Source organism: Mirounga angustirostris, unplaced genomic scaffold (assembly GCF_029215605.1).
Source record: "Mirounga angustirostris isolate CCGP_5_RB_7025 unplaced genomic scaffold, mMirAng1.0.hap1 SCAF_2, whole genome shotgun sequence".
Classification (NCBI taxonomy): domain Eukaryota; kingdom Metazoa; phylum Chordata; class Mammalia; order Carnivora; family Phocidae; genus Mirounga; species Mirounga angustirostris.
Genome location: NW_026991710.1, coordinates 181,285,154 through 181,311,134, shown reverse-complemented (window position 1 = coordinate 181,311,134; position 25,981 = coordinate 181,285,154). Strand labels below are relative to the sequence as shown.

Here is a 25,981-nt window from a genome sequence, read left to right as displayed (position 1 = left end):
AGAACCGTGGTTATCTCTTTGGGGAAGAGAGAATTATGATAGAGGTATATATGCTGATGGTTTATTTTTTAAGCTGTCCAGTGCATATATAGCTATGCCTTATATTATTACCTATTTATTGTATTTTTGAAAGTTAGTTATATGTTGTTTTTAAAAAAGAAATCATTCAGGTTTTATTCCTTGCCTCATATGGAAAAATGCTAAAATTTATCAGCAAAGAAATGAACATAAAAAAACCACTATGGAAAATTTGAGATACACTACTATACAATTAGACAATTCTTGGGTTAAAAAAGAAACGAAAACTGAGAATACAGTTTTTGAAAATGGACATTTAGGGACTCACAAACAGCAATCTGTGTAATTTGGTCAAAGCCATTACTAAATGGGAAAATTAATATCCTTAAATATATATTTTTAAAAATAAGAATTTAAAGTAAATATATGTATTCAACTCAAGAAGCCAAAGAAAGGATAAGATAAATTTGAAGAAAACAGAAAAGAATAATAAAGATAAAAGCAGAAGTAAACAAAACAATAAAACAGTAAATGAATTTAATTTAAAAAATGTATTTAAAAAGATCAATAAAATAGACAAACCCCTATCAAATCTGATTTGAAAAACGACCTGAAAATGAAATAAACAATACTGAACATAAATTACAGTATATCCAGAGTTTGGAAGGGTACCCAATTATAAGACAAGAATCAGAAATCTATTAATATATTGATACAGTAACATTTTAATATAATACATCAATGAGTAGTAGTCTATGGCCATTAAAAAGGATATTGTAGATCAGGAGGTGGTACTTGCATAAGATTTATAGGACACATAGCTTGGTGAGAAAAAAACAAGTTATGAAAGAATGGGCAAAAAAAGACAGAAACCAAGCTCATGCTTTAAAGAAACATACACACACATGTATGGACTTTAGAAAAAGCTGTGGATTGCTACATTACTTTTTAAAAAGCAAACAGCACATATATTATTAGCCTCATTTTACAAAAGAGTTACTAGCCTAGTCTAGAGAAGCCTTCATCACTGTCATGCAGACAGCAACTGAGTCTCTGACCAAATCCAGAGTTCTTCCACATTACACAACTTGGCATTTTGGAATAAAAGTGCATTGGTTTTGCAATCCTTCAGGCCTATGTTCAAATGCCAACTTCACCACTTCCTAGTTGTAACCTTGGGAAAAATAACCTCTCTGAACTTTAGCATTTTCAATGTAAAAAGTGGGCAAATAAATACCAATTCCACAAACTGTAAAGATTAAATGAAAACTAAATGAGAACACTTCCTTCTCCGTTAGCCAGTAGAATCAGTTCATCAAGAGTGTCTACTCTGTTGATCAGCAGGGTCCAGAAATAGTCTTTGGCAGCTCAGCTCCATGTATAAAGTTTGAGGTATCAAATGCCTTTGTGGTACTATAAGTTGGGAGTTCTTTAAATGTGTCCATGATGACAAAACTATTCCAACGGCCTGGCATTTCCTTGAGGCTCCCATCTGCCTTTACCACCTTTCTCTCAGTCTTCCTGGCTCAGTTCCAAACATCTAGATTATATGGTATGTGGTATTCTATTTATTTCTTAAGAGTGATGGCTGACCCTTCATGACAAAATTTCTAGCTATGCACTGAGCCACAGTCTTCTAGGCCTGGCTACCTGACTCCCAAGATAGTTTTTCTAGACTGCAACTGGAAGGAATAAACATAATACATCATTAATAGTTTGGACTATTTTACCCTAAATGAATCACCTTGAACTTACCCAACTCTATTAGCTTGGGCTGTCATAACAAAATACCATAGACTGGATGGCCTGAACAACAGAAATTTATTTTCTTACAGTTCTAGAAGCTACAAGTCCAAGATCAAGGTGTCAGCATGTTAAGTTTCTGGTGAAAGCTCTCTTTTTGGCTTGCAGATGGCACCTTCTTTCTATATCCTCACATGGTCTTTCCTCAGTGTGTGGGCATATTAACAAAGTGTGAGTGAGCTCTCTGATGTCTTTTCTTATAAGGACACTAATCCTATCAGATCAGGAGCCTACCTTTATGACCTCATTTAACCTTATACTTCCTTAGAGATCCCATTTCCAAATACAGCCACACTAGACATTAGAGTTTTAACATATGAATTTTGAGGGGACACATTCAGTCCATAACACCAACCATAGAGTGACTCATCTGCCCTTTTCCTCTACTCATTTATACAGGTCTTAAAAATGCTCTGGCAGGTCACTTCCCTCAAGCTAGAATTTTATTGTCTGGAAGAACTTGAATACCTGGAGATTTTACTATGTACCCTCTTGTGGATTCTTTATAAAGAAACAAACAAATAAATAAACAAACAAACATTAAGTAAGATCAGTCCTAGAGTCCTTGGCCTACCTGTACCCCAATGGAAGGTCACAACTTGAAGTTCCCTGCCCACCAACCAGCCTTGGCCTACTTGCATCATAGTGGGGGATCTCCTGCACGCCAATTCTATCTCATGGTTCCCTGTCTGTCAACACTGGCCCAGTGCACACCAGTAGGCAGTTTCCAGGTAGCCAGTCCTAGCTACGTTTTAGGGTCTGCCAGCCTCAGCCCAGCAACTGTGGGAAAAAAGCTCTAGTTGTGAATACACCTTTTCTAACAAGGCCTAAATCCCAATCTAGGGAGGGAGCCCCCCTTCCAAGTTTGTTCTTTCCTTAGGTTTTCTCCCTCAGCCCTAGAATATTCTTTTGAATTTTGATTCCTTCTTAGTAGCTAATCTCTTGTAAATAGTGAACAATTCTTCATATTGAAGCTTATCTGTTCAAATTACTGTGTGGTTTCCATCTTCTGCCTGGCCCCTGACACAGAAGGGCTTGAGGTGAGTGTCACTGGGTGTTTCACAGTGCTCCAGGAACAAGCAGGACAGAGGCACACCAGTCAGAGAAAGAAGCCTCTTCTGCCTACAGTGTGCCTGCTGCACAGTCTACCGGCAAAAAAGAAACATTTGCAAGTTCCAACGCCAGCATTACAAGCAGATGCAATGAAGGGCAGATTTGAAGCTGAGGCAATAATCTCATACCTAGCATCGTAACCTTGCTGCTATCCATACACAAAGTCCCTATTTAGCTACATTTAAAAAAAAAAAAAAGTTAACACATACCAAGACCTTCTTATGTGCCTGACCATTTTAAGCTCTCTTAATAATCCTGTAATGTGGGATGCCTGGGTGGCTCAGTCGGTTAACCTGCCTTTGGCTCAGGTCATGATCCCAGGGTGAGTCATGATCCCAGGGTCGCACTCCCTGCTCAGTGGGGAGCCTGCTTCTCCCTCTGCCTGTGGCTCCCCCTGCTTGTACTCTCTCTCTCTCTGACAAATAAATAAATAAAATCTTAAAAAAAAATAATCCTGTAATGTAGGGACCATTACTATCCTGATTTTACAGATGAGGGAAATGAGGCATGTAAATTTAATTAGCTTTGGCAAGGTTCTTGAGTAAAAGAGCTGAGATTCATATCTAGGTATTCTGATTCTAAAGACCACACTCTCAACCACATGCTATATTAATTTTTGTTTCCATTGCTAAGACAAAAACAAGCTTTAGAACGTGAAGAGATTTGTTCCTTTTCTGGAGGCCACTGCCCCCACTGGTCCAACACACCATTAGCATGGGACGGTTTCCTCTCATGCTCTTGGGCGCAGCATCACCCTTTAGACTAGAAAGCTGGTGGGCACTGAGGAAGAAACCAAACAAGAAGAAAGTGGAGGAGGTGCTAGAGGATGAGGAAGAAGAATATGTGGTGTAAAAATTTCCCAAACATCAAGAGGAAAAGGCAAAGTGGACTACCTCCTAGAGTGGAAGGGGTCATCAGATGCAGACAACACATGGGAGCCAGAAGAGAACCTGGGCTGTCCTGACCTCATTGCCGAGTTCCTACAGTCACAGAAAATGGCACATGGAACAGAAAAATTATAGGAAGGCAAGCGCAAAGTTGACTCTGATTCTGAAAATAAGGGAGAGAACAAACCAAAGAAGAAAGAAGAGTCAGAAAAGCCATGAGGCTTTGCTCGGGGTCTGGAGCTGGAGCATATTATTGGAGCTACAGACTCCGGTACAGAGCTCATGTTCTTGATGAAATGGAAAAAATGTGATGAGGATGACCTGGTCCCTTCCAATGAAGCCAATGTCAAGTGTCCACAGGGGTCATATCCTTCTATGAGGAAAGTCTGATGTGGCATTCCTACCTCTCAGAAGATGGTGACAAAAAAGATGACAAGAATTAACTCTCCTGCGTCCTAGCCCCTGTCACATCTGACCGTGGGTTTCAAGTGGAGAGGGAAAGGAGTTCTACTTGTCTTGACACCATAGAGGTGGCTTGAGGAGATGTCCTTTGAAGAGTCAGTACACTACTTAGAGCCGCCCAAAGGAATATAAAGCCTTTCCAGCTGTGTAGTTTGCACACCCATCCCAGTGGAGGGGAAGGAGAAGTGCTGCAAGGCAGCTCATTCTGTACTTTGCTGAGAAAAGTAGAATGCCTTCCATGAAGGACAAAATTTGCAGAATAGGTGTATAGGAGAGCAAACAATATTGTAGATCTTCAAAGAGCATGTCCACAACACACAGCCTGCTTTCCAAAAGCGTTAATTGCATTTTTACAGTGTGGTGTATATGTAGTTTTTGGGGATCACTGGTGTACTATTTAGGGGTAGGAGGGATGGAGTAGGAAGGAAGGAAGACAGAATCATTTTTGTTAAAATTTGGGGCCTTATTGGGAAAATGGTGAAACATTGAAAAGAACAACCTAATGATGATTTGGTTTTATGTCCAGAATATTTTAGCTTTTAAAAAAAGTCATTGGCAACCTAAATGAAGACTGTGAGAGACTGTTTAAAAGCTGTGAATATCTGAAACTTCTAAGTCAATGTGTCCCCTGCCTGAGTTTAATGCTGTTCCCAACAAAGGACTACAGCAGTTAGTCAGCAGCTGTCATTTGTAGAATGGAAACTGGTTAAGGAGGGAAGTTTTATTGGAACATAGGCCAGGCGACTGTTCTGTCTTAGAGATGCTAACCCTTGATGTTGATAAGACCCTTTCTTTTTCAAGATTTTTTTTTTTTTATTTGAGAGAGAGAATGAGACAGAGAGCATGAGAGGGAGGAGGGTCAGAGGGAGAAGCAGACTCCCCGCCGAGCAGGGAGCCCGATGTGGGACTCGATCCTGGGACTCCAGGATCATGACCTGAGCCGAAGGCAGTCGCTTAACCGACTGAGCCACCCAGGCGCCCAGACCCTTTCTTTTTCAATTATAAAGTTATAAATACCAGCTTGTTCATCCAAGCAACTGGCTGAGGTATTTGGGGAGGGGGAGAGGGTGGTATAGAAGGTGGGAGACTAGGGAAAGAAAGGCCCATGCTCTTAGAATGGAAAACTCTTGGAGCCTGTCTGCTTCTTGAACTGTGAACTCTGAAACCACTGGTGGTGGCACTTTAAGAGTGGAAGGATTTCAAAAGCCCTGGTCTCAGGAGAAGATTAAACTTTCATACTGGGGCCATGGTTCACTTGTGTTATGGTGAGCGCAGTGAATTGTGCAAGACTGTGGAATCACAGACCTGTACCTCCAAAACAAATAATGCAATACGTGTTAAGAAAAAAAAAAAAAAGAAGATAGCAGGAGGGGAAAAATGAAGGGGGGGGAATCGGAGGGGGAGACGAACCATGAGAGACTATGGACTCAGAAACAAAATGAGGGTTCTAGAGGGGAGGGGGGTGGGGGATGGGCTAGCCTGGTCATGGGTATTAAGGAGGGCACGTACTGCATGGAGCACTGGGTGTTATACGCAAACAATGAATCATGGAACACTACATCAAAAACTAATGATGTAATGTATGGTGATTAACATAACATAATAATAATTAAAAAAAACACAAAACAAAACAAAATTTTTCTAATCCCAGGAATTACCTAATACCCAAAATGCTGTCTTGGATCATGAGATACATCAGTTCTCGACATTGTCTAGACCTGTACCTAAAAATCCACTGTAAAATCTTCTTAGGCATGTGCTAGGTTTCTGTGAAAACTTTGTTTAAATGTAAACTTTGTACCACGTTGTCAGTTTTTGTCTTAAAACTATAAATTAAAAAAAAAGTGAAGAGAAACCCTATTAGAAGCTAAAGTTCTTGGGGTGCCTGGATGGTTCAGTCGTTAAACTTCTGCCTTCGGCTCAGATCATGATCCCAGCGTCCTGGGATCAAGTCCCGCATCGGGTCGCTGCTCCGCAGGAAGCCTGCTTCTCCCTCTCCCACTCCCCCTGCTTGTGTTCCCTCTCTCACTGTGTCTCTCTCTGTCAAATAAATAAATAAAATCTTAAAAAAAAAAAAGAAAGAAGCTAAAGTTCTTTAATATTGCTATTAAAAAAGACAGCACACTTAGATAGTATTTATCTCTGAAAGGAAACTATGAACAAATATGTCAAAATGTTAACAAGTATTAATTCTGAATGCTGGAATATACAGTTCACCCTTGAACACAGGTTTGAACTGCACAGGTCCATTGATCCATGGATTTTTTTTTTCAATAAATACAGTACAGTGCTGTAAATGTATTTTCTCTTCCTTATGATCTTCTTAATAATATTTTTTCTCTAGCTTATCTTGTTGTAAGAATAAAATAAGGTGGGGCGCCTGGGTGGCTCAGTTGGTTGAGCGACTGCCTTCGGCTCAGGTCATGATCCTGGAGTCCCGGGATCGAGTCCCGCATCGGGCTCCCTGCTGGGCAGGGAGCCTGCTTCTCCCTCTGACCCTCCCCCCTCTCATGTGCTCTCTCTCTCATTCTCTCTCTCTCAAATAAATAAATAAAATCTTAAAAAAATAAAAGAATAAAATAAGGTGTATGCATATTGTAATAATATGCATATAATACATACCACATACAAAACAGGTGTTAATCAACTGTTTATATTATCAGTAAGGCTTCTGGTAAACAGTAAGCTATTAATAGTTAAGTTGGGGGGAGTCAAAAGTTATACATGGATTTTTGACTGCACAGGGGGTTGGTGCCCATAGCCCTGCATTATTCAAGGGTCAACTGTATAATTTTATATACCTTTTAAATTTGACAAAAACAACTTTAAAAAGAGAATATAAGAAAAAAGCACTATTAAAAGGTATACAACCTTAAAAATAATTCAATTTTTCAGTTGTAGAAATTATTATTGAAAAGGATATACAAGTTTTAAAAATCATGTAATATTACTTAGTTTTGGCAGTTTATTCCCATTACATTGACATTTTATTTTCAGAGAGAACTTAAATGTCCCTGAATTTAACACGAATGAAAGTTGAAAAGGCATTATCTGTGACAAAGTTTATAAAACTGGTGTTTTGATTTAAAATATATATACAATAGAATATTACTCAGCCATAAGAAAGAATGAAATCTTGCCATTTGCAAACGGAGCTAGAGGTATAATGCTAAGCAAAATAAGTCAGAGAAAGACAAGTACCATGTGATTTCACTCATATGTGGAATTTAAGAAACAAAACAAACAAGCAAAGGGGGAAAAAAGAAAGAGAGAGAGAGAGAGAGAGAGACAAATCAAGAAAGAGACAAGACTATAGAAAATAAACCAATGGTTACCAGAGGGGAGATGGGTGGGAGATGGGTGAAATAGATGACAGGGATTAAGGACTGCACTTGTCATGATAAGCACTGGGTGATGTATAGAATTGTTGAATCACTATATTGTACACCTGAAACTAATATAACACTATATGCTAATTAACTGGAATTAAAATAAAAACTTAAAAAAATTAAGTTTAGAGAGGATTAAAAAGATGAGAACATTTAAAGCAACAAGTTATAATCAAAATATTAGGAAGAATAAAGTGATTTTAAGATTAAACAACTATTATAGCTAAAATGGACCTTACAAATTCAAATCAATCATCCCTACCTATGACATTTCATAGAATGATAACCCTGAAAGGTTAAATGACTCAGTTACTGTTACAAAGACAGATGGTGGCAGAGCCCTAAAACTGAACCTCTCTACACACATCTCATTTGAGATATAAACATTTTTAAAGGTATAATTAATATGAACTCTCTAACTTCTGTTCTCAAGGTTTTATACTTAGAGAATTTTATGTGGGGATTCAGTTTTATTATCTAAGAAAGTCTGAAATATTTTCATCTAGAAGTTACCTATGAAGGAAGACAAAAAAGCTGATGCTCAAGGAAACAGATAAAGTTTTTCTCTATCTCCAAATACAGAACTATGCAGTGCTTATTTGCAGGAACCATAGCAAGTTCATAAATTTCTAGCAGATTTATAGAGTATATACCTGGAAAGTGGCTCTTGATCAGGCTCAAAGAGGAGGTGGTTGTAGAGATTAGGCCAATGAATTTCTCCTACCACAAGGAAACCTGTAAGACTTGAAGTAGGAAAGCAGATTCTCCTTCAGGTTTCATCAGTGCAGTAAGATTATTTTTGCAGACTGAAATTTACTTAGATTACCTGGGGACAATATAAAATCTACACATGTTATATATGATATACATACTTTCAATTAAAATTCCTATTTAAACTTGAGGAGTTATCAGTTCTTATAAGAGAATTAAAAAATTAAGGATATGATGTTTGAAGTAATTGGTAGTATAAAAATATATTAATTATATTAATGAAGTCATTCTTCTTTCTAAGCATACAGCTAGAGTGCATTTCCCAGTATCTCTAGCACTTAGATGTGGCCGTATGACTCAGTTTAGAAAATGTAATATGAATGGCAGTGATGCCTGCCACTTCTGGGCCTGGCCCATTAAACCTTCCCACAAGAAGGCTCCCTCTATGCTCCATCACCCCTTTTTGGCTAACTGGTATGGTGACGCCCTGACTAACCCTGGAAACCACTTGTTGAAGATGGCAAAGTCACCATCACTCTAGATGTCTGAATGACAGCATGGAGGAGAGCCACATGCAGGAGTCTTCCTATCAACCTGTACACAACCCAAGAATTATTACATAAACAGTAAGTAAGCTTTTATCAGGTTAATCCACTGAAACTTGAGGGTCTACATGTTAGTACAAACTAGCCTACCCTAGGGGCGCCTGGGTGGCTCAGTCGGTTAAGCATCTGCCTTCAGCTCAGGTCATGATCCTGGAGTCCCAGGATCGAACCCCACATCAGACTCCTTGCTCAGCAGGGAGTCTGCTTCTCCCTCTCCCCCTGCTCCTCCCCCTGCTTGCGCACGTGCGCACTCTCTCTCTTTCGCTCACTCTCTCTAATAAATAAATAAAAAATCTTTAAAATTAGCCTACCCTAATAAAATCCTATTTGAATCTAATTCTGTATATTAAATTGACCCTGAATCTTGGAAATGATGTGAATGTCCTGACAAGAAGCAGAAAATGAAAGCTTATAATTAGACAATCTGGTGTTACTTCTTTTTTTTTTTCAAGATTTTATTTTATTTATTTATTTATTTGAGAGAGAGAGAGAGAAAGAGACAGCAGGGGGAGGGGAGAGGGAGACAGAATCTCAAGCAGTCTCCTCGCTGAGCACAGAGCCCAATGTGGCTTTGGATCCAATGACCCTGAGATCATGACCTGAGCTGAAATCAAGAGTCAGGTGCTTAACTAAATCACCTAGGTGTGCCAAAAATCTGGTATTTCTTCCTGGAGAAGAGTACATTATAGGACTGTGTTATATTCTAAAAATTAAGGAGAAGCTATCCAAGGATTTTATGTGGCCAAGGGTAGAATGTTCACTTTTTCAAGAATCTTCCTTCATCAGTAAAAACTGGTCTTAAACATATTCCCAAGTTTAACATTCCTGTGGAACTAAATAAATGTGGTCAGCTGTCTTTTATCAACCAGTTTTTTTATTTTTGTATTTTTGTCACTGAGATGATGAAGGCACTCTGCTCTTCTCTGCCACCAACTTCACTTAGGCATTAATATCTGCCAAATAAATTCTGTATCACTGATGCTGATGGAGGTAGATATGCCCTGGTTATATCACTTAAAAACCTTGCCAACGGCAACTTGTAGGCATTCCTACTCACTTTTAAAGAGGACTTTGAAACATAACTCATGGTTTTCCTCATCACCCCAAATCATGTCAGAGAGAATGTCAACATTCAATGTTGGCCCATTTAATAACTTAGTCTCAAAGCTCTCTAACTTCCCAAATTCAAAATTCAAGGAAAAAAATTCTATCACCACATTACATTATCACCTAGAACTGCTCCATCTCTTAGACTACTGGGCACTGCTAGAGAAAAATCATGGACTCCAAACTCCTTTCTCTAGTTTTGCAGGAAGATACCTTTATTCCTATGGAACTAGAAGTGAGAGAGAGATAAAGGCAAAGTCAGTTCTGAGGAAGAAACTGAGCAAATTTACTTCTGATAGATCATTTTCCCTGTGAAAATGGGAGGTCATTTGCTTGAGACAGAACAAAGTGAGGTGTGCTGCAGGCAGAGTGAAACACAACATTTTGAAGTAGCTGTTGTAGGGTTAGAAATGGAGGTATCGGGGACATCTAAAAAGATTGTTAAACATGTCTCCTTACCACAGGTTTCTGTTTCCCAAGAGTTTATACCTAGATAGAATTTCTGAGTTATTAGGCCTGTGAATCTTCAATTTACTATATAATGTCAACCTATTTTCCAAAGATTTGTACTCCTACCAACAGAGTATGAGAATTTTTGTTGCCAAAAGTTGTCAATTTTTTTTTTTAATTTTACCAATCTAATTGGTAAAAAATGGTGCTTCATTATGGCTATAATTGCATTTCCTATTATTAGTAATGTTGATCATCTTTTCATGTGTTTGGTCTTCTGAGTATCATTCTCTTGAATGGCCTGTTCAAACCCCCCGTCCATTTTTCTATTGTGTTGTCTTTTTTAAAAAATGATTTGCAGGGCACCTTGGTGGCTCAGCCGGTTGAGCATCTGCCTTCAGCTCAGGTCATGATCTTAGGGTCCCAGAATCGAGTTCCACATCGGGCTCCCTGCTCTGCGGAGAATCTGTTCCTCCTTCTCCCTCTGCCCCTCCCCCAGCTCATGCTCTCTCTCACTCACTCTCTCTCAAATAAATAAATAAAATCTTCAAAAATAAATAAAAAATAAAAAATTATTTGTAGATCATTGCTATTTATTCTGGATATTCTTTGCAAGTTCTATGTATTATAAGTATCTTCTGCCATTCCAAGACTTCTATTTTATTAGAAATTTTTGTTTTAATGAAGTGAAATGTAGCAGTATTTTCCATTCTAGATTGTGCTGTTTGTTTTGTTTTGAAAATCCTCCCCCACATAGGGCCAAAATTTTATCTTCATATATATTCCTCTAAATATCTTGAGGGTTTTTTTTTTTAAATCACATTTAGGACTCTAATTGACTTCGATTATTACAGCATGAGGTAGACATCTAATTTTATTTTTGTTTCCCACATAGAACACTTAACCTTTAATCAAGCCTTATTGTCTTCCATATCACTATAGTTCAATATTTGAGGACCACCTTGTTTTAACTCCTTTCAATAATTACTATTTTTGTTGTAGTATGTAGTCAATGTTTAAGAATATCCATTCTTTAGTAATTCTTTCAATGATATTCTGAAGCTGTCCCAATCTTACAAAAATGATTTTATCCTCATTCCTAAATGACAATTTACCTAGGTATAGAAATCTAAGATGACAATTATTTTCTCTCAGCATTTTGAAGACATATTATACTATCTTCTGACTTCTATCCAGTGTTACAAATTAGTCTTCAATCAGGCCAGCTACTATCCTTTAGTACAAATCTGTCCTGCTTCTCTTTATCTTTGATTTTACAGTTTTACTACAATCTACAAATTTATTATTATTTATCCCACCCAGGACAGTTTATGCTTCCTAAATCTTGGGATTAACATCTTTGTTCCTTTCTGGGAACTGTTCTACCATTTCTCTTAGAATATTGCCTCTCTCATTCTCTCAGTCTGTACCTCCTGATAGACAAATTTTATTTTATTTATTTATTTTTTAAAGATTTTATTTATTGGACAGAGAGAGAGAGAGACAGCGAGAGAGGGAACATAAGCAGGGGGAGTGGAGGAGGGAGAAGCAGGCTTCCTGCCGAGCAGGGAGCCCGATGTGGGGCTCGATCCCAGGACCCCGGGATCATGACCTGAGCCGAAGGCAGACGCTTAACAACTGAGCTCCCCAGGTGCCCCCTGATAGACAAATTTTAGAATCAGTTTATTTTTCATGTCTATTAAATTCTCCTTAATGTTTACCATTTCTTTAAAAGTGTTACATTCTGTGTAGTTTCTTCAAAATTATTGTCCAGATTACTAATTGCTTCTTCAATTACATCTTATATGCTGCCTTAACGATCCAGCCTTCAAGGACTATATTTTACATGTCTAGAAATTCTTTACTAATTCTTTTTCATACTGATTTTTCATTATCTTTAATCATTTTGCATACACTTAACTTACAGATTCAACCAAATTATCCTACTTTTTGTTAGGAATCCACTCAGTTTATTAACTCTTCTTTAATAAAACTTCATATATTTTGTACTTTGGGATTATGAGCTTACCCTCTTCCAGATCTTTTCTGTAGGAATTACATATGGCCAGTGTTCACGGTATTTCCTCCAAAAAAGTTTTCTATTTCTTTCTGTCAGTGACATCAGCTTTTTCTCTGTTTGGGTAATGTAAGTTCTAACTCTGAACCCATATGAGGTAGTGAGGGACCATGTTTATACATTCTCAGAAGATGTTTTTTTCCACTTGCAGTCCAGGCAGACATCTTCAGGTTTCCCTGTCATCACACTAAGAGAATGACTTTTTCTAGTCCATTCTTTTGAAGAGGGCTCTGGGTGTCTCAATTTCAACTTCCCAAGGTCTTGTTTCCATCCCCAAACAGGCATTAAAATCCAAGTGCCTACAATTCTATGAATAATAATCCACTGCTCGCCCAAGCAAGCCACAGCTCACGCTGTTCTAGTTATTAGTTTCCTCTTTATTTCTGCCCCTGGCAATTTCCCTTAATTTCTTATGAGTACAGTATGGTATTTAAAAGGATGTTTAAAATATTTTTACGACAGATTATATAGTATGCTATATTGTTAAAACCAAAAGTCTAAACCATTTATTTTATTAAATGGGCATTCCATAATTTATTTATGAGCATTTTCATTTCATTTAAAAGAAAAAAAAAGCCATTTTCCTAATACAATATACTTCACACCTAAGAAAGATGGATAGATACCTATTACTCATTCTCTAGTTTTTCCTTAGAAAGAAAACTGATTTTTAGCTAGGCACAATAGCACATAGAATAAAGGTTACATTCATCAGGCTTTGTTGTAGTTAGATAGTTACATAAGCTAAGTAAAAATGACTATTTTGACTAAATTCTGGCTAGTAAAATGTAATAAATGAAAGTGTTTTCTGAGACTTCCTGAAAAGCCAATTAAAAGGAGCTGACTCTGCTATTCAGGGCCCAGGTAAGTAAAGGCTAGGTGACTCATTTCTCCTGATCCCAAGCTATCTGCTTCTTATGGCACCTTACTTTCACTTATTTTAACCAATGTTATTTCCATAATTTCTTTAATCCCTGAATTTAAAGTTGTAGAGGGCATTCATAAGTAGAAATGGGCAAGCAGATCATTTAGAGGGAGGAAGTGAGGGAAAAGAAAGGGAGGAAGCTCTATATTTTCCCAAGCTAAACAATTACATGAAGATCACAGTCGCTTTTGGATTAGGATGTAGTGCTGTGAGTGACTCAGTAGGATACCACGGTGCCTTCACAGATTTTTCTAGGTACCTCTGACCCCTCTGTCTGCCAAAACCCTGATCCCCAGTACTAGTACCAAAGGACTTAAACTCACTCCCTAGGGAGCCACTGTGCTCTCCTACAATTAAGAAAGCATAGCTGTAGATACTTGAATTTTACAGTGCATTTAAGAATGCCACTTTCTCAAAAAAAAAAAAAAAAAGAGAGAGAGAATGGCACTTTTCTGTAGACTTTAAGAAACCTTCCTTAATAAAACATATAACCAAAATATGGAAGAGACATGTTTCTAGAACTTCTCTATCAGCCTATAATCAAATAACATACCCTTGGGTCCCTGAGTAACTTCTGTTCTTATTTATCTGACATTCAGATAATCGCTCTGTGGTTCACTTCTCCATATCATTCCAATTTTCACCATTCTACTGAAGATCAATGTGCAAGCCAATCTGTGGCTTTAGCCATGTTCTGAATTCTGTTGGGTGGGGGATGTGGGTAAAACACCTAAGACACAAAGTGCTACTCTCCTATAATTTGCCAGCAAATGGCAGAACCTTGATAAGTTTGCCTGCTTGCCTGCAGTTTTACAAAAATTTTAAAATAACTACTATAATAATTCAGGATAAGTTCTAGATTTTAATTATTTGGTGATACATATGAAATATTTTTGATAATTAAATATTTAGTTCATAAAAGCACCCAGTATTTGTGCTTCCAATAAAATTTAGAATATCAAAGTATGAATTACAGATTTTAATTTTACTCCCCAGATAGGATGTATTCACTTTGATTAAGCCTGTGTTATAAACCACTTGAATCAAAATTCTTATCTGACTTTGATGATGATCAAGCAATCACCAGGGCTGGCAGATCAGAGGAGAACAGGACAGGCATATGCGACTATACATGTACACAGCACGGGACCAAAAGGTCACTCAGACTGGCTTCTTTACTAGGAGGACATAAAATCCTAATATGATCCATTTATTTGGATAGGACTCAGTATGGAGAAAGCCATCTGACAACAAAAGTTGTACTGATCTCCTTTCAGCACAAACCTTAGTCCAAAAGCTGCCTATGATTGCCCATAGGACTCCATCATTAAGTCTGATGGTAGTAACAGCTTCAAAACCTGTCTTAATCTCTTGGGGATGATAAATGAATGCGCTTGTACATATACGGAGAATTACAAGTCACCTTTCATCTTTAGAGTATTAAGAATAAAATTAAAGTACAGTCGACCCTTGAAAAATGCAGGAGTTAGGGGCACCAAACCCTGTGCAGTTGAAAATCCGTGTATAACTTTTAATTACCACAAAATTTAACTACCAATAGCCTCCTGTTAACAGAAAGCCCTACCAATAAACTGAAAGTTGATTAACAATTATTTTGTATGTTATATGTATTCTATACTGGATTCTTACAATAAAGTAAGCTAAAGAAAAGACCACATTTGGGGCACCTGGGGGGCTCAGCTGTTAAGCATCTGCCTTTGGCTCGAGTCATGATCCCAGGGTCTTAGGATCGAGCCCCATGTTGGGCTCCCTGCTCCGTGGGAAGCCTACTTCTCCCTCTCCCACTCCCCCTGCTTGTGTTCCCTCTCTGGCTGTGTCTCTCTCTGTCTAATAAATAAATAAAATCTTTAATAAAAAAAGAAGACAATGTTTTAAGAAAATCATAAGAGAAAATACATTTACAGTACTGTATTTATGGAAAAAAAAAATCTGCGTATAAGTGGACCCTCACAGTGCAAACCCCTGTTGTTCAAAGGTCAACTGCAGTTGGAAGAAGTTTAGATGATCCTATTTGAATGTAACTAATTTTAACAGGCTGGAGCTAGCTTAAACTGGACATAACCTATGAGAGCCTTTGTGACCTGATGTGAAACCGGTTAGGAAAAATCCATTTTGAATTGTTCCAAGCAATTGAATAATCCATTATAACCCTTCCGGAGAAAGAGATCATCCAAATATCTCATCTAGTCAATATTTACATATCAATTAGATAGATACCATCCTTATCAGAGAGCAGAAAAAAATGGAATTATTTGAAATTCTTTTATATACACTTTCTGTATTCTAAATTCTGGAGCTGGAGTATTAAATGAATAAAAGGTAACCTAGTGAATGCAGACAAAGCAAAAAACTTGGATTCTACTTTCCAATTTGGAAAATTAACTCTTTGATGAACAAACACTTCCTACGCTAATCAATTAAATGATACAGCACTAAATTTCCACATTTTATTTTGCTTATATAATCTATCAATACGTCAAAGCATTAAGGAGCAAAGGGTTACTTAAAAAGGAAGATGAAAAACATGTCTAGAGAATCCTGTTTAGTACACAAATGACTAGGCATTTTCCTTAATGCTAGATAGACAACGCCATAAATAAAACTTTTGATTTTTTTAAACACATTTTTCTCCAATACAAGTGTGTTTACACTAAAACAAAGTAAAGTTACTTAAATTCTTAGTGTTTGGAACAACAATTACAGGAGATCAGTGAGAACTAACAGCCTCCAGTTTAAACTTGCCCATCAAGTTTAAATAAAAGAATAAAATCTCTAGTGTATTGTAAGTTTGGTCCATTTCCTATGTAAGTTAAATATTACATCATGGGTAAAAAAAGTACTAATTAGATCATATTACTAAGGTTTATAACATCTTAAAAGTGGAATAAAATAAACAAGAATTAAAATAGCAAAAGCTGTGACCATGTAGAAATATCCATTGAAAAACTTCTACACTTCATGAGCAAGTTAAAAAAGATTTCATGGTTTTCTAGTGGTTTGTGCTTTTTTTTAATGGCTATTTCAATCCACCACTCTCCAAATCTCTATCGTGGTTACCCTACAAATTTCTATTATCTTGCTCTCAGAAGATGACATCACCTTCTATTTCACAGCAAAAATAGAAATCATCAGGCAAGAACTCCTTAAATGACTGATGCTCCTTCAACCACTTGCCACTAAAAATGTATAATCTCTGTGTCCCCATCCCTTCTTCCCATTACACTATTTTTGGCATTGTTCCTATTAAAATCTTCCCTTGTGCTTTAACTTTCATTTCCCATCTGTACATTGGTTCTTGGCAAATCAATTATCACCTCTCCTTCCTTTGGTTTAGTGTTCCTCTTCTGTCCTTCAACATTTAAACATATTTAAGGGTCTTCCTCTAAAAAAAAAAAAAAAAAATCAATTCTATGTTCCTTAAGCTACTGCCCTCGCTTCTCCCTTTCATGGCCAAATTTATAAAAGTGTTGTCAACTCTGACTCATCTTGTCCACATCACCTTTTCTTTACCTTTATTCTCAGCTTCTCCAACTATAATTTGATTTTCACCTCTAAAATCTCACCAAGATCATCCATGACCTCCTTATTGCTAAATCCAGTGACCACTTTCTATTGTTCATCTATGATTAACTCCTCTGGTAGTGCTCATTGAAACTGACTACAGTACTTCTTGTCTGAAGTACTACCTTTTGTTGGCTTCCATGACTCTCCTGGCTTTACCAGTCTAGACATTACTTCTCAGCTTTTTGCAGGATTCCATTTTTCTGACAGTTTTTTAAATGACTGATGCTCACCAGGACTCCTTCCTTAAGGTGCTTTTCTCTTCATGTTCTATATATTCTGAACAATGTCATCCATTCTTTTTTTTTTCCCTTTTTTATTGTTATGTTAATCCCCATACATTACATCATTAGTTTTAGATGTAGTGTTCCATGATTCATTGTTTGTGCATAACACCCAGTGCTCCATGCAGAACGTGCCCTCTTTAATACCCATCACCAGGCTAATCCATCCTCCCCCCCTCCCCTCTAGAACCCTCAGTTTGTTTTTCAGAGTCCATCGTCTCTCATGGTTCGTCTACCCCTCCGATTTCCCCCCTTCATTCTTCCCCTCCTGCTATCTTCTTTTTTTTTTCTTAACATATATTGCATTTGTTTCATAGATACAGATCTGAGATTCAACAGTCTTGCACAATTCACAGCGCTTACCAGAGCACATACCCTCCCCAGTGTCTATCACCCAGTCAGCCCTTGGTGATTTTCAAATCTATTGCTATAGCACAGATTTCTCTCCTAAGCCTTGACCTATGTATCCAACTGGAAGTTTCCCTTCAGCTGTCCAGAAGACACCTTGATCCATTCTAAAAACATCATTCAGCACACTCCCCCCAACCTTTTTTTCTCCTGAGGACCCGTCTCAGTGAACTGCTGCACAATCCACCCAGTGTCCCAAACAAAAACTTGAATATCATCCCAGATTCTTCCATCTCTCTCATCCCTAAAATCTAGTCAACTACCAATACTGTTGATCCTACCTCTTGAAGCTCTCTCCAATGCAGCAACTTCTCATTGCTTCACTGCTATTTCCCTAGTAAAGTTATAACCATTTCTTGTCTAAAGAAATATTATGGGTAAAAACCGTTTGAGATGTATTTTTTTAATTAAAGAATATAGAGAATCATACCCTCTAACATTCTCATCTAAGAAGTAATCTTCTTACCTGGCCTCCTCCTTTTCAGCATTGCATCCCTCCCTCTACAATCCCTATCCAGTCAAAGTGATATTCCTAAAATGCAAATTTAATTATATCATCCTTGTGCCTAAACATCTATCAATGCCTCTCTATTACTCCTAAGGTAAAGTTCAAATTCCTTGATAAGTCTTAGAAGGTCTTGTACTATCTGCCTCCTGATTACCTTCTAGCCTAAAGTCTGTCTGATCACTCCTTCCTCAAATTCTCTGCTATACATCCACACTGATCTTTCAATTCTGGAAGCACGCTATGCTTGTTCCCACACATGTTATTTCCTCCTGGAACACATTTCTTCACCCACTTTGCCTCCCTGTTTCCCTAATAATTCCTACCTCTCTGTTAAATTTCAATTTAGACTTAACTTCCCCCAGGAAGCCACACTTAATGTCCCAAGCCTGGGTTTTATCTCCTTCCTATACGATCCCATAGTATACTCTATTTTTCCCATCACATCACTTTAGCATATTGCATTATAATTATTCTGTATCCTCACTAGACTGTAAGCTACAAAAGGAGATGAATTTTATTTCATCCACGACTATATCTCTAGTACCTACTACACTTCAATAAACATTCTTGAGTAAAGTATTTGAATGAATAAATGGATGAGTGGAAAGATGGATAAATTGTTTCTAAATGGGACATGAGATGGAAATCTTGATCTTATGGCTCTGAACCTGAAAGTAACTGCTTAATACATGAATCTTAAAAAATATTAATCATTTGGGTAGAATTATGTACTCTAAGATAAATGATCTCCCCTAATACTTTTCCAGGAACAGGAAAGGTAATACTCTTTAGCATTTTATGTATACTATTTAAAAGAGAAAGAAATGGAGGGGGAAGATATTAAAGGAGCCATTTAGTGACAGAACTGCTATGTTGATAGCAACTAAGAAACTTTTGGAAAACTGGTACAGGAATCTGGTAGTCAATAGTTTAGATATATAATTTTACATGAGCAACCACCTCAAAGTAAAATATTAAAGTATTTAATACTAAAAGATTAAGGACTCTAAAGAGAATGAATCTGTTGTCTTCTCATATAGAGAGAAAAAAACAAAAATGTATGCATTCTGCATCTACTATCTAATGAAATTGCAATTAGTTACTGAATTCAAATATACTACTAATGCTATGACTCAGTGTCCAGTCATTAATCCTCAAAGATAACACAAAGAAGTAATACACCCATTATTTTCCCTTGCATTAATTTTCTAATCTCTAAAGTCAAATGCAAATTTGCATGGATGAGGTGATTTTGTGAAAGCAAGCTCTTTAAAGAACTGTAATAATAAAATATTGTAACTTATTTCAGGATTTAGAATTCATTCATTCAGTCATCAAATAAGAATTTATTAAAATCTTATGAGCTACAAAATTTATGTGCTATATGGAGGATGAATGAAACCTCCCTCAAAGAAGCTTCAAAAATTTAGGGTTAATATAACTGTTTTAATAATCTCAAATATATTCTTTAATCTTTAGGCAGAAAATGGCATCCATTTCCAAAAATTATTAAAGATAAATTATATATTCAATCAATAAGAGGAAAGCTACATTTTACTTTACTTAGTATTCATAAACAGTCCAGCCCCAAATTATATAAACAGAATTACATGTCAGAATGTGAGAATCGACTAGGAAGTTACATTAAACCCAAATACTATTTACCTGAATTCCAATTCAAAATACAACTCAATGTTATATTTTTTTAAAGTGGAGATTATGTAGATCAAGGGAAAAAACCTGTATACACCTTCATTCAAACTGACTGCTGTGCATTATTTGACAATTTCCAAGTCTTAAAAGAGAATTACAGATGAGGATTTTTTAATTTAAGTTCAAAGTCATGACAGCTTCATTTCCTGATTCCCAATGTGGATCTGAATAAAAAGACATCCATAAAATGTTGTATCTTTCACTGCAACCCAGACCAAAAAGTATTGCACTTCTATAACTCCTGGTTTGGTATAACCAGAAAGAGGATATATTTTTTTTTCCAAATTCATCCAAATTTTATTCTGTGATTTACTTAGAAAAAAAAATCTACACTCAAATCACTGTATGTGAATCTATAACATGGTCAGGCCACTAGAAGAAATGTGCGTGGAATCTGGTGGATTTGACACTGAGTGATTCAGAAAGCAAAAAGGGGGGATCACCCACCTTGTGTAGCCTCCTCTACAAAATGTTCTTCTACACAAAATTAACCGATCCTTCCCTCACTCTATAAAAAGTGAGGGATCTTCTCCATTTATACATCCATCAAAGTCTTCGATATTCTGGGAAAGAATAAGCATAACTTCCTGTTTCAAAATGTGCTGCCTTAAAAAGAGGTTGGAATAGATATACAGTGAAAGAAATAAAAAATGCTTGATTATTGGCAATTATTATAGAACTATACCAAAGAGATACAAATACTGTTCTCTTTTCCACTTGAGAGTAAAACTATGTGCAAGTCATAAAATAGATGTGTTCTGTACAATGAGTAAAATATGGATTAAAGTGTATTAAGCAACCTAAGTTTTTTTTTTTTTGAACCTGAAACAAAAAGGCAATCCTAGAACAAAATTTTTCCCACTAATAAAAATAATGTTTTAAGGCTAAAATTGTAGGGTTCAAAACAGAATCTTGTCACCATCTCTTTACAATATTAATAAAGTTCAAGGCATGTCTACTGAAAAATTTTGGCAAGCCAAACTTGCACAATTAAAATAAATACAGTGTCACGTGATTGGTCTCCCAAAGCCTGGAATTTTGACCTTGACCGAAGTCTTCTGACTCCTAATGCTATAAATAACCAGCATTTAGCTGAACAAAATATTAAACTATTAATTCTCACAGAATGTGGTTGTGCCTTTTCAGTGCATATGTCCCGTGCAAATGTTTAGCATGGGCTTATTCATTTGACAAATATTTATTGTGTGTCTACCAGGCCTAGGCCCCATATCAAGCAATGAAGATATAAAGGAGACCACGACCAACACAATGCCTCTCCTTAAAGAGCTAAAAAAAGCAGAGAAGACAAAAAATAATTGCAAAAAGTCATCACCTAGTAGTATAGGATAAACAGGGGCATTTTAATATCTATAGAGTAAGGGAAAGCCTCCTGGAGGAAGTTGAGAGGCAATGTCTTAAAAACAAAAATCTTCAAGGCTATGGTAACAGAACTGTATGTCTGTAAGCTACTGCTATTCATGCCTATCAGTTAAATTTTATAGTCTCATAACATGTACAGGTTAATTTATTGCTAGGCTTATGTTTAGCATAACATGCTGCTTAAAAGTTTTATAAATCAAAGGTTCTTATAGTTTTAAACCACAAAAGGAATAATTTCTACCAGTTCAGGAAAATCAAATGAGCATAATGAGTAAAGTGGCAAAACAGCTTTAAATATTTCTGAAAAATGGCAGACTGACTTCATGAGTTTCTTTCCATCTCTTTCTTAACCACATTAAAATCACAGTAAAAGAAATTTTTTTAAAAGATAGAAACATATAAGAACTAAGAAAGAGAAAAAGGAAAGGAGACTAAAACAATCAAAAGAATTCATCAAATTTTTATAAAATGGAGATGGATGAATGATAATTGACCTAGGCGGGCAGAGGCAATACCTGAGTACTGAGGAGGAGGAAACCAAATGGAAGTGAGCTGACTGGAGATACAGACCCCAGAAAGGTTAAGACCTTGGGAATTCAAGGAGTTGTGAACTTGCATCTAGATTACAGCTCCTCCAACCTCTCCTATTCTTTGGAGAAACTCCGTGACACCAGAGAAAAGGACTTAGAAAACACTGACATTTGGGGGCGCTTGGGTGGCTCAACTGGTTAAGCATCTGACTCTTGATTTCAGTTCAGGTAATGATCTCAGGGTCGTGAGACTGAGATGGGCTGCTTTGGGCTCCATGCTGGGCGTGAAGCCTGCTTAAGATTCTCTCTCTGTGTCTTCCTCTGCCGCTCCCCCCTCCCTCTCTAAAACAAAACAAAACAAAACAAACTAAAAAAAACAAAACAAAACACTGACATTTGGATGCCACTCTATTAAAAAGCCCAGATTACCAAATGAAAAGCCATTCTCATGTACAAATAGCTTCTGAGTAGCTCTCAAATATAGAAGGCAACAACCACAGATACGTGAGGAAAACTTCCAAAATGAAAGTGAGAGCTTAGAAAATCAAACAGGAATAAAAATTAACCTGGAAGAAACAACACAATGCATGAAGTGGAAGACAATGAAAAAAACAAAACAAAACTATGATTAATATCCTTATAGTAAAAAGAGAAATTTAGCAGCCATAAAACAAAAACAGAAGGCTGTACCACAGGAACATTAGAGAACAAAAAATAGTTTTGGGTTAAAAAATTAGGATAGCTGAAATAAAACTTTCAATAGGACAGCTGGAAGATAAAGTCAAAGATATCTCCCATAAAAACAAGCAAGATCAAAAAGTTAGAAGATTAAAATTAGATTAGGATCTGTCAGGAGGCATAACTTCAGACTAACAGAGGTTCCAGAAAAAGAAAACAGAGAGAATGCAGAAAGGGAAACTGTCAAAGAAATAATACAAGAAGAGCATACAGAACTTTCAAACATGAATTTCTATATTGAAAGGATCCTCAAGTTCCTAGCACAATAAATGAAAAAACGCCCACATAAAGCTCTTTATTATGAGTTTCAAATATCAGGGTAAAAAGAGATTATAAAAGTTTTCAGGGCACCTGGGTGGCTCAGTCAGTTAAGCGTCTGCCTTCAGCTCAGGTCATGATCCCAGGGTTATGGGATCGAGTCCTGCATCAGGCTCCTTGCTCGGCGGGGAGTCTGCTTCTCCCTCTACCCTTCCCCACTGTTCGTGATTTCTCAATTCTAACTATTCAAAATGTATTAATTCATTTAATTTTCATAACTATGAGGAAGACACTATTAAGTGTGGTCTTTTAAAAACTACATACTATCTCTCAACTTTAAAAGTAAAATTAATTTTAGGGGCACCTGGGTGGCTCAGTTGGTTGAGCATCTGCTTTTGGCTCAGGTCATGATCTCAGGGTCCTGGGATTGAGCCCCAAGTGGGGCTCCCCGCTCAGCAGGGATTTTGCATCTCCCTCTGCCCTCCCCCCCCCAGGCATGTGCGTGTGTGCGCTCTCTCTCTCTCAAATAAAATAAATGAAATCTTAAAAAAAAAAGTATAAGTAAAATTAATTTTTAAAAAAGAAGAAAATACTGTTTTAATGCTCTCTACCTTCCTAATCTGTTCCCAGATCAACTATGGTTGATGAAAAATTCTGTCTTGGTCAATGGGGACACAAGTTTAATGTATGGGGGGGGTGGGGAGAAGAGGAGTGGGAGATGAAAGTTGAGGGTATTTGCTGCTAGCATTTTAAGTATTCATTGTATAGAAGTACTTTATCCTATGTATTTATAATTTGCAGCTAGAAAGTCCATAGCACAGTAGATTCCCTGATTTAAATGCATCAACGACCTCCACCGAAAGAACTGATGCACTCACCTCAGACCACCAATATGTATTTGGGCAAAGAATAAGGAATCTATACATTTCATTAAAGTTAAAAACAGAATAGCTACCTCTTTCCTAAATTACTGTCATCTAAGCCCTTCACACTCTTTAGTCTTGCAAAGAAAATTTCCCTAAGTGACTCCTAGTCATTTACATGACTATTTATTAAATACAACGATATGACAAAAGCATCTTGCCCCACTCACTCTTACCCTCATCTTTACCTTACGTTATCAGTTGCATAATGATACTTGAACATTTCCACTTGATCTTCTGTAGGAGTTAGCCTCATTCAGTTTCCTATTTGTGCTGTCCTATCCATCTTCTCACTTATTTTCCTTACTTAAGAGTTTCTGATTTGGGGGTGGGGTGGGACGGGATATATTCTTTTGAATAGATTTTTTTGTTTTTTCCGTTTCCAATCTGGGGGTATCTTCATTCTTTCTGACCTATAATAAGGAAGTTATACAGTTTTGGCATTTATTCCCTTGGCACTAATAAAGTGCTATGCAATAATGTCGTTGCTTTTGAGACCTCAGACCACTGCTTCAGAACTCATCCTACTGCACTGGACCGCCTGGATCATTTGCTGTTACCTGGTCCAGCCCGGGCGTTCCTGTCTCTCACATACCCAGGCCTCCACTTTCTGCCTGTTATACTCTTGACTTCTTTGTAGTCGTTTTGTTTTGTTTTGTCTTGGTTTGGGGTTTTGGTTAATAGGTGGTACCTGCAGCAACCTCTGAGGTCCTGATGCATCAATGACAGCATCAGCTACGTCTTCCCAACAGCTGCGTGAACACACCCTGGACTGCCTGGGCTGCCTGGCCTACGTCTCGGTCTCGTCTCCCGGGAGGTACCCGTCTGCGGCCGCAGACCTCACGCTGCGACAACCTCCAATGTCCGGTGTCACGGTGGCCCACGGTCCCAAGCGCACCCAGCAGGACTGTCGCACCCTCCCTCCGGCGCTCAGGTGGAACGCCTCGGCGGCCCTACCCTCGGGCGTCACCTGCGGGCCAGTCCCGGCGCGCGCACGCGCTCACGCACCTACCGTTTCCTTGGCAGCCGCAACCGGGATGGGAAGCAGCCCCCGGCCGCGGGGCGGGTCCTCCGGCTCTGCGGCCGAGCTCTCCGAGGGGCGCCCCGGGGCGGGTGCCCACGCGGAGTCGGCCCGAGGGTCTCCATACAGCTGGTAGCACACGAGGCCGACCAGACCCCCGCCGGCCGCTGCCGCGATGCTCAGCTCCCCCCAGCGCCTCCGCCGCCTCCAAGCCGCCTCCGCCACAGCCCCCTCTTCCTCCTCCCGGCAGGAGAAGGGCCGGCCGGGCGGGCCCGCGGCTACCCCCGCAGGGCGCCCCCACCGCCCAGGAAAGGGATGGTGAGGGCAGAGCGGAGGCGGGAGCCGAGGCGGCGGCCACAGGAGCCTCCGCAGCGCAGCCATTGCGGGAGCTGCCCGCAGCAGACCTAAGAGGCGGCGGGGAGGCGGGGGGGCAACGAAACCTCGCGAGAAGTCGGTGTGCGGAGGTTCGATGCTGCCCGAGGGCGAGCCCTTCAAACGTGCGGCCTGGGGTACCCCGTAGCCGGCCTTCAGCTGGGGCGACCGGGGCGTCGGGCCGGGAGATCCTGGGGGAGGGGGCGGATCCCGGCTGCTCCTCCGCCCGGCACTCGTGTCTCGACGCCGCAGTCGTGAATGACTGCGCCTGCCCGGGCAGCACCTGACTGCGCCAGAACCCAGCCCCGCAGGGTACAGCCAAGTCCGCAGACGTTCAAAGAGCCCTGGGGCGCGGGGGAGTCCAGGCGTCCGTCCGCAAACCTGGCCCATCGACTTCGCTTTGCTGGGTGGCTTCTGAATCATTGGTAGTGCTCCTCTAAGAAAGTCACGTCCCCTGACACAAGGTCACGAAAAATTGGCAATCGTATCTTCAGGTGTACAGTAAAAATGAGGTCAAGTGTGGCCCAAGGCAAAAAGATGGCAGATTAAGTCAAAGACTGCTTTGACTACCCAGTGACAGCTTCTGGACTTTTAAGGGGGGCAGGCTAACATTTTTTAGTTACAATTAATATTAAAAAAAAAAAATCATGACCATACTTGTCACTTAATTCAAATCAGAAGCGTCTTGAAAGATACCCTTACTTTTGTGGGGATGCT

The 25,981-nt window shown here is 38.6% G+C and overlaps 1 protein-coding gene and 1 pseudogene across 5 annotated transcripts in view; one reads left to right on the top strand and one right to left on the bottom strand.

Moving 5' to 3' along the window:
- Positions 1-25,487, bottom strand: part of MICU3 (mitochondrial calcium uptake family member 3) — a 104,998-nt gene extending 79,511 nt beyond the window's left edge. For 3 of the 5 annotated variants that reach the window (XM_054508583.2, XM_064585609.1, XM_064585608.1), the window contains exon 1: positions 24,884-25,487. In XM_054508583.2, coding sequence (XP_054364558.1) covers positions 24,884-25,273 — 390 coding nt within the window. In that variant the 5' untranslated portion in view covers positions 25,274-25,487. Of the gene's footprint in view, positions 1-8,325; positions 8,547-24,883 lie in introns of those variants that run through there. The other 2 variants (XM_045879736.3, XM_054508584.2) reach the window with 2 other exon arrangements.
- Positions 3,649-4,264, top strand: LOC123847693 (chromobox protein homolog 1-like; annotated as a pseudogene).
- Positions 25,488-25,981: the final 494 nt, after the last annotated feature.